The following is a 9418-nucleotide window of genomic DNA, read 5'->3' as shown; positions in this document are numbered from 1 at the left end:
ACTCACTCTTCAAACTGCTGCTAGATCGGTTCAGGGATATTGCACAAATTACATAGTGTTGCAATAAATGGAATTGGCTTACAAAACAAGATCTGCACGGATTGTTAAACTGTAAACTGGAAGAATTACAACACTAATTATTCATGACACTGAAATGCACTAGCATAGAAAGCACAGATTATTTTGCATATGAATGAACTGAATGATAAATTATTGAACAATGCACAATACGATTTCTTTTCGAAAAGTTGCAATGGAAAAAAATTAACATTACAAGCACCACCAATCAACAGCTTCACGTTAGCAAAGTACATTCATTTCTCAGACAATACATAGAAAATTTCCCTCCACTGATCCTTTTCACTACTTGCCCTGCATGACCAGCTTTACAACATCAGTCCTGGTAATAATACTACTGTATTGCCTGCATGATTCCCAGTGTTACATTCATAATTCTGCACACCACAGGCAACGCAGGTACTCTGACTCATGATTCCTAAAATTCTGTAATGAAAGTGTGGTCAATATTTCCATCTGCTCACTTCAACCATCCTGAGTTGTGCTCTTTGTATAACTTAGTGTTCAGAATGCTTTATTTTCTGTTTTTGCTCAACAACAAAAAAAAATCATGCATCAATTTTTCCCACCTCCAAATTGTGCCAATTCAAAAAAAAAAAATTGCCGCAGTTTGGATCATGCTCTAAGTCTCTCCTCCACACAAATGCAATAGCCAGCAATGCAACCTATAACAGATTGTAAATGGGATTCAGAGAAGTAAAAACTGTAATTCTGAATCCAAATCCAATGCTCAAATTGCCTGGGTGTTAATGAGCCAACTGAGAATATATTAGACGAACAAATAATTGATTTACTGAAATTTACCCAATTATAAAGCACCAATATAATTCAACTGGCCTTCATTCCTCTGCATACAACAAGATGCTGCAGGACTTGATCATAACTTGTGCAGGGTTAAATTCATTATATTCTATTTGAAGAATTCACTGGTGGGTCTCAAATATTTTAGGGGTCACTCGTAGTCCACCTGTCCGTCACCATGTAGCTCTTGGCAGACCTGTTGTTCCATGTATTTCTACGGAGCAGTTCATAGCCCAATAGCTTGGGATTTTGCAGGAGCCAGGATTTAGCAGACAAAGACAGAAAGACATATGTGGCAACTTGCATGCAACACTTGGGCATGCAGGATCAATAAGGTGTCAGGCTTGATCCCACTGACTGTGAAGTAATCATTGCTCCAATTTTCCTTAGCAGAAGCAAATTACTGCCATTTCTCTTTGCCATTCAGAATTAAACAAAATGTATTATCAGCTTAAGGTGAGGGCCACCACCGAGCATTTGGAGTCATGGCAACTCTCAATCATGGATGTGCCCAAATCCTTGGTGATATCAAATGTAGTGATTTGTTTAAGGTTCTTGAGGCCCTTATTGTTGCACTTGCAGAAGTTTAATCCTCCTGCCGTACACTATCACAGATAATTAGGATTATGAGAGAGAGTGGGCTAATGATTAGTGATAAAATGGCAGGTTGTAGAAGTGCCTGACAGAGTAGCACATTGAAGGAAATGTTACCACAGCCTGCCTTGCACGAACAGGGCGAGAGGGCCTTTAAAATGGAATGTCCAGCCTTACCATTTGAATCTTTGCAAGATCCTTCCGAAACCCTGTTCCCATGACTTACCTGCTTGCCGGAGAGCCTTCCAATTGGTGCCGGCCTCCGGCTGCACGAACTTTCATTCCGGCCGGCCGGCCAGCTGCTGCTGCTTTTCCATCCCATTTCAGGCGGGCAGCTGAACAGTAGCATGCAGAGGCCGCCCAGGAGTTCAAGTATCCTGGGCCTCAAACTTAAACCTGCGAGTGTGTTTTGCACTTATCCAGTGCTTGTAATCCGATGGAAGTTGAAATCACTTCCATTGTGAATGTGTAAATTGTGAGGTAGTGTAGACAAATTCAGGGTATCACTGTAAATGGTAATGAGTGGAAGGGTCTATCCATGGTCAGGGTGAAGTAAAGGTCTTTCAAATATATAACCTAAACATAAGGATTATTCTCAATAAACTATGACATGGAATAAAACAAAATATAAGTTGAAAACAGTATTCCCTCTTCTGAACAGAGTCTTGTGTTTCGTTAATAATACCAGCAAAATTGTTTCCACTTGTGGATGAGTTCAGAACAAGGGGGTATAAATACAAGATAGCCACTAACAGATCAAATAAAGAAGTTGAGGAATTTCTTTACTCAGAATGGTGAATGTGCAACTCACTACCACATGGAGTGGTTGAAACATATGGCATTGATGAATTTAAGGAGAGGCTAGATGTATCCATGAGCAGAAGGGAATAGAGGGCTATAGCAGGGTGGGACTGAGAAGAGGTTATTAGAGTCGGAGGAGGCTAGTGTGGAGTATAAACATCAACACAGGCCAGTTGGGCCAAATGACCCGTTTCTCTGCTGGGATTCTATGTAATTATCTTTGATCCCCACAATATGGAATAGCTGCTCAGTATCATAGCCAATTATAAGGGGAAAATGGATAAGGACAAACTATATCACTGAGACAATGCCAGGCAAACTCCTAATCCTATTTCGGATTCAGAACTCCATTTTCCATACCTCAAATTTAATTATTTCACTGCTCCAAATAATGGAGCTTCTGATATTCAAAGCTGTCACTAGTTGTGAGTCGAAGGTCCTACCCTGACCCAAACCAACCTCGACAGAGCCGATGCAGCAAGACGTCACTAAACTGCTTCAAAGCAGAACCATGCCAGCTCATCATTGAATTAATTCCCACCAACTGAGTTGCTTGTGCATTTTCAGTGAAGCAGGAGAAACAAAGAAAAGTCACTCTGTCAACAGTAAAATAACACTTTAAGCAAATACTGTACTTCCAGAATAATTCTAGGGGGAATTATTAAGCAGCATAGAATACATTAGATATATAATTATATAAAATTAGCAACACTTGACGCTTGATATTCCAATATGCATTACTAATAGATTAACTGTTAAAAGAGAGTTAACTAAAATGGTAAAAGTAAGCAGTTAAAAAAAAAGGACTGATCTGGAATAAAAATTCCCATTGTGTAAATAGGATTATGGATTGCTCCCACCTCACGCTGCTTTACAAAACAAGGACGCAGTTAGCATGGCAAACACAGTAACCAATAGTTTATTATATAAAACTGCCTGTTAGACGCAAAGACTTAACTCTGCGGCACATGGCAGTTAGGTTGGTCCCAAGTGAGAGTGTCGGTAAGGTGGGTGGCCCTACAGAAGTGAACAGTTGCATCGTAATACTGTCTATAGTCGCTGTTATATTGATTGAGCTGTCTCATGGCGGCAGTGCAGCGCTTGAACAGAGTCGTCACAATCTCCATCCACGGTCTACCCTGTTTATTTTAGCCAGTGCAGCTCCTCCCAAGGAAAACCTATTGGGAGCTGGAGATCCACTATTCCCATTGCTACAAAATAGGGAATCCTACACTGTACTTTTAAATGAAGACCTGATGGCAGCTCACAAGACCCACCTGCTGTCAGAACAAAGGTGGTCAGGTTGTTTATACTTACAAGTGGAGCTGCTGGCTGGAGAACAGTGTGGTCGCTGTCAGCTGCACTTTTTAGTATAGCACTGTTATAATATAAATGAGGTAGGTCTCGTGCCTCTGCAGGCACCAAGATCCACCTCACAAGTTGAATTTATATGGGGGTCTCTGGGGGAAAAGAGTGACAGATGTTAAGAAGGTGCAATTGGCAGTGCTTGTTATCAACAGCTGCTATTTTTATGGTGCAGTTTCTATACTGCTTGCATATGCGACATTGGGAAAAGTCAAAGGTTGTAAACTAAACTTGCATTTATCTCACAACTTCAATGTAGTAAATGCCACAAGATGTTTCTCAGAGCAGAAAACTGACAACAAGCAGTAATAGAAAAAAATGATGACTGCAAGAATATTTTTGATTAGGCTTTTAATGGCAGGGAGAATGCCAAGGCAAAGGGGTTTAGGGAAGAAGGTCCAAAGAGTAGGGCCAAGACAACTGAAGGTTTTTCCATTTGTGGTGAAGGGAGTGAGTGAAGCCCAGGGTGCCAGAGTTGAAGGACACAAGGGCATGATTTGGGATGCAAGCTTGCAGAAGTCGGGCAGAGCAAGACCATGGAAAAATGTATAAACAAGGATGAAGATTCTGAACTCAGTAAGTTGTGAAATGGGAAATGAATGGAGATTATGGGGGTAGGGCTGATGGACGATGGGACATAGTGGAGGACAGTATGCTGGTGACAGGTTTTGGATTTTGTGTAGGATGGAGGTCGTCAAGGAGGATGCTGGACAAGCTGAGACTGAAGGTAATAAACAGTTTCAGCAGTGGTGGGGCAAAGTAATGAGATATGAAAGTAACCAGATTTGGTGATGGATAGGATATAGGGTTCAAGGCTCAGCTCAGGGTCAAAGAGGACCAGAATGTGCACCATCTGGACCCACCTGAGCAACACCACTGAAGGTGTTGGAGTTTACGTTGTTGGCAGGAGCCGAATAGGACCACTTTGGCTTGCTGATGCATAGTTAGAGAAAGCTCTGGTTTACCCACAACTTGAAGTTGGAGAAGCAATGGAGAAGTGATGGGTCTGGATATCACCAACACATACGTAGACTCTAACCCCATGCCTATGGATCATGTTATTGAAAGACAATAATATCCCTAATGAGGAAAAGGAAGGGGTCTAGGATGAAACCTGAAGGCACTCCCAATGTGATCCTCGGTTGGAAGTACAGGCCAGGTAAGAGTGGTTCTGCCATGCTGGACCATGGAGGAAAAGCAATAGAAGAGGATGCACTGATTTACCTTGTGGCGTGCTCTAGAGAGGATATGAAGGAATAATATACCACAATCAATGGCGAAGGAGTTGTTGGCTACTTTGACCATGGTGGTCCTAGTGTGAGGGGCAAAAATGAGACAGAAGGGATTAGAACAGGGAATTATGGGAGAGGTACACATGGAGTTGGGCGGTGATGATACATTTAAGGATTTAGAGGAGAAAGGAAAGCTGGATACAGAGTGGTAGCAAAGAGAATGGGGTAATTCAGACTGGGCGTAAGATAGGGAGTGGTATAATGCAAGTAATTTTTAAGGTGTGGGGGGATAATGCCTGTGCAGAAGGAACCAGTAAGCACTAGTGCAGGAAAGATAGTAGGTTTGTTAGGAATTGGGTCATGGGTGGATTGAGGGAGAAAGAGGTAGGTGTCATGGAGGAGATGAGACTATTGAGGGCTGGGAGGCAAGACAATGATACAAATCAATAAGGGATGAGGCTGGGTGAGGGAAAGGCAGCAAGGTTTTACATATGCATAGTTGATTCAATCTTGCTGCTGGTTCTCTCAATCTTTCCTTGCTGGCAGGTCAAGAAATCAAAGGTCAAGTAATACTTTGGGATCAGCACTGACAGACTAGGTACGTGAAGTACTGAACTGGGAAAAAAAAGCAGAACGTTACATTCCAGAATTCCCAAGGGATCGCTTCAGGGACTTTAGAAACATGGTCGTAAAAGGAATCGGTGCTTAGGGGTGTGAAGAAACGGTCTCCTTTACAAAAATATTACTCTGTCTTTTAAGAGAAAAAAATTCTTCCAAGCTAAACCTATGTGTATTGTACCCGTGTTTTTTCTTTCCATTAAATACTAGCAGCATGTATGACGACATGTATATCCAAAAGCCTTCTCTCTAGTTCCATTCTACAGCAGCATTATTTTAAGCATACCAGCCCTTAGAAAGCTATATAAATGTACAGAAGGTTCAGCAGACAGAAGATACCAGATGTCTGGGCAGTGGATTACCAGGCAGTAATCCAATCGTAGAGTTCAGATAATGTCATAAACCTTCAGAACAAAGCTCCACCAGTTTGTTAGTTGAATTACTGCACCAGGATTTTGGTAAAGTATAATGGTGGACCTGTGAAATTTTTGCACTATGTCCACTTGAACTGTAAAAAGGAGATTTTATCTTTCCAAATAAAGGTTTTACTGGAGATAATAGTTTAAAATATATCGCACAAGAGTGATCTACTGGTCGGATGCTGGTGATGGTAGGTAGTGGTAGCAATTTGAGCACATGAATTAAGAGCATTACTCAAGATTAAAATATATCGACTTTTGTACCAATGTGCTAATTTAGCCCAATGGCAATATACCTGTAAGCCAGAGGAAGATATTTTATGTTTCATATATGGATTCCATTAATGTTGGAATGATGGTGGCTGCTTGTTCTAATATCACGAGCGAGTTCAAAGCAGTACCAGGTGAGACAGGTCCTCCCAAGTCACGAGACAGCCGTCCTGAGGATATTGGGTTATGCTGCAGGCTGAAAGAGGAAAGACCCATCTTCCAAAGAGGAGCAGATGGTCACCAAAGCTGGCATCTGGGAGCCGGTTATAAGAGGGCACTTGCTCAAAGTGCGTTGTTGCAGTACGGGGGGTAGGGGAAACCCCATCAACTTCCCACGCAGTTCATAAAACTTCAGTGCAGGTGATTCACATTTGCATACAATGCAATTCAGGAGCCACTTAGAATCAAAATGTCATGCTTTCAATACTTCATTCAAGCTCAAAAACAATCAGGATCATTTCAGATTAATCACCATCGCCTATCCTGCCTGCACCAAGGTTTCTCCAACACTGTCCCAAGTGGCTCTCTCTCCTGTCCCAGCTTTGACAACTGAAGTTTGTACGGATACCAGTCCCTAACCACCAGCAGCTGCGGACTCCTGATCTCTCCACGTTTTGTTTTGCATTCATACAAATTTTGTAATGCCCAATTTCACTTTAAATTTGCTTTGTCTCAATTTACATTTTCAGAACTAAAGTTACCCAGACATTTGGTGGGGAGGGGGTGACATTTGAATTGGTCAGGGGTTGCAAGACAGGCGGTATCACATAGACTGGCCATTAAATGCACTGCCCCATATTCCAATTCCATTGAAGTCAATAGAAAATATTGGGCAGTGTATTTAGCGGGTGGCCAATACAATACTGCCCATTTTGTGTACCTGCCCATGTCGAATATCACCACTTAGATGTTAGAAGACCAAATCGACTGTGATTCCAACAACACCATAGTCAAGGCAATACTGTAAGGACGAACTCCACATAGCATTTTTTTTTCAAAAAATAAAGTCACCCAGCACCTAGGCACAGAACCCCAAAACAAAAATAACGTATTAACAAGCCATTTAACGAGTGCTTTGCTATTGGAACTCTATTCAGGTCCCCACATTGTTCCTTCTACATCCTACATGGGAATGGCTGGATGAGGGGTCCTTCTGCTTTTCACGGGAATGATCCCTTTAAAAGATTTCTCTTGTATCAGTACTGATCAATTTAAGAGTTACAGAGCTACAATAACTATGAAAATATCTAGTGCTGGTTAACTCCAGGCACATTTTCATCCTAGTGTTAACAGTTTAAACAAAACAAACAAGAAAATACTGATGGTCTTTAGGAATGATTGGGAGAAGCAGAATAAAGTTCTGTTTCCGTGATGAAGGTGGAGGTGGTGTAGGGGGATGAGGCAGGAGGACGGTGATTTGAGTTTTAGTCTCCAAAAACTGTGCTGTTCAACTGACATACTTAATCCTGTGAAACCAGGCCGAATGTCTGGCAGAGGTGCTCCACTTGGGTTAATATCGTCTGCTCGGAAGCATCTCTAACACGGTCTCTGCTATTCCCAGGAAGTAAACAACTTGTGCAATGCCAAAGAGGGGGGCGATAACCAGGGCTCTGCAGTATGCCCCCTTCAGGAAAGCTCTTGCTCCTTCATTTCTCCAGATTTTCCTACAATGGGCAAATATGACAGAAAATCAGTACAGTTCCAAGATTTCAAACACCAACATGATTGTGCCCAAGCAGTGTTCTTATGGACCAAGATAACCATTACGTAAAATTAGCACACTGGCTAAATGCTGGCGTGCCAGCGCATTCCACAAAGGGGTCCTCAACCCTACCGAACTCCCAATCTCAAAAAACAAAGTCACCCAGCACCTAGTCACAGAACCCAAACAAAAATATTAACAAGCCATTTAACAAGTGCTATTGCTAACTATTTGAACTCCATTCAGGTCCCCACATTGTTCCTTCTACATCCTACATGGAAATAGTTGGATGAGGGGGCCTTCTGCTTTTCACGGGAATCTGTGGAATTCCCTCTCTACACCCCTCTCCTCCTTTAAGATCTTCCTTAAAATGCATCACTGACCAAGCTCTTCGTCAATCATTCTAATCTCTCCTTTGCCCCAGCGTCAGTTTTTTCCTCATGCCCCTGTGACATGCCGTGGGATGTTTTTCTATGTTAAATGCAGGATACAAATGCAGGGTGTTGTTAATTAAGCAAGATATACATCTTTAACTATTACCTGATGCAGTCTATTATTCCTGAGTATGAATCTTCATTAACTCCTCTTTGAAGAGATTGAAGTCTTGTCTTTATTACTGATGAGGAAGAAAAGATCAAAAGTTTTTACTGTAGGTAACAAGAATAAGAATTCCATGTACCAATTTAGCGTCTACAGTTCCGGGAATGCAGACTGCGAATTTGGCCACTCTTGATGTGTGAATCCAGGCACTGAGTGTTGGAAGGTTGGTTATCACAGCTGAATCTCATCCAATCCTCATTCAATACTGACATACACTGACTTTCCAGAGGATTCACAAAGTAGCAATTGGGATTAAGAATCCTGTATGATTTTCCCTTCTTTAGCACTGAGGCCAACTGTGATGTCCTTACTGCTGCCCTGCCGAGATCATCTCACTTGAGCACAGTCGTAGATTGAAGTGCTGCAATCTCATTAGAAACACTGCTTTCTATTGGGCGCTTAATGCTGACTTCAACAACTTCAAACCTTAACCACAGCGCCCATTTTCTCTCTGACAGCAGGTAATGGCCGAGTAGGATTGCTACACCAGTGTTTCAGGGATAATGGAAGGAGCGGGCAGGAGCTTGGAGTGGGGATCCCTCTTCCATTGGTACACCGCCGAGAGTGGTCTGCACCCTTGGTGTTGAACAGCCTTTTTCTTCCACCAGACTCCTGGGCCACTCAAACCTACTCTGCTTTGCCAGGTTTTCATGGTCCCCTCTCCGCTTTAAACAACCTGCTTTAACTATTCACGCAATCTCTGGGTCTTGTACACTGTTTTTATTTCTTCATTTTCTCTTATCGTGCCTCCTTCTGTCTTACACTATTATCATGTCTGCACGTTAACCATCTCCTGATCTGCAATAACCCCTTTATAGCTCATTCTTTTCCTTTTCTCCTGCTCCCGAGATCGGTTTCTTATAAGCTGTTCATCAGTAACATCTTCAGATTCTGATCAAGGGCTATGTCTGAATCAAGAACTCCCATTGCTCAAGAAA

The 9418-nt window shown here is 42.1% G+C and overlaps 1 protein-coding gene across 2 annotated transcripts in view; it reads right to left on the bottom strand.

Moving 5' to 3' along the window:
• Positions 1–2985: 2985 nt before the first annotated feature.
• Positions 2986–9418, bottom strand: part of slc25a22a (solute carrier family 25 member 22a) — a 145772-nt gene continuing 139339 nt past the window's right edge. For both annotated transcript variants that reach the window (XM_070899402.1, XM_070899403.1), the window contains exons 9-10: positions 8421–8496; positions 2986–7842 (exon numbers count right to left, since the gene is read on the bottom strand). In XM_070899402.1, the coding sequence (XP_070755503.1) occupies positions 7689–7842; positions 8421–8496 (230 nt within the window). In that variant the 3' untranslated portion in view covers positions 2986–7688. The remainder of the gene's footprint in view (positions 7843–8420; positions 8497–9418) is intronic.

This window comes from Pristiophorus japonicus, chromosome 14 (assembly GCF_044704955.1).
Source record: "Pristiophorus japonicus isolate sPriJap1 chromosome 14, sPriJap1.hap1, whole genome shotgun sequence".
NCBI lineage: Eukaryota > Metazoa > Chordata > Chondrichthyes > Pristiophoridae > Pristiophorus > Pristiophorus japonicus.
This window is presented reverse-complemented; position numbering and strand designations above follow the sequence as displayed.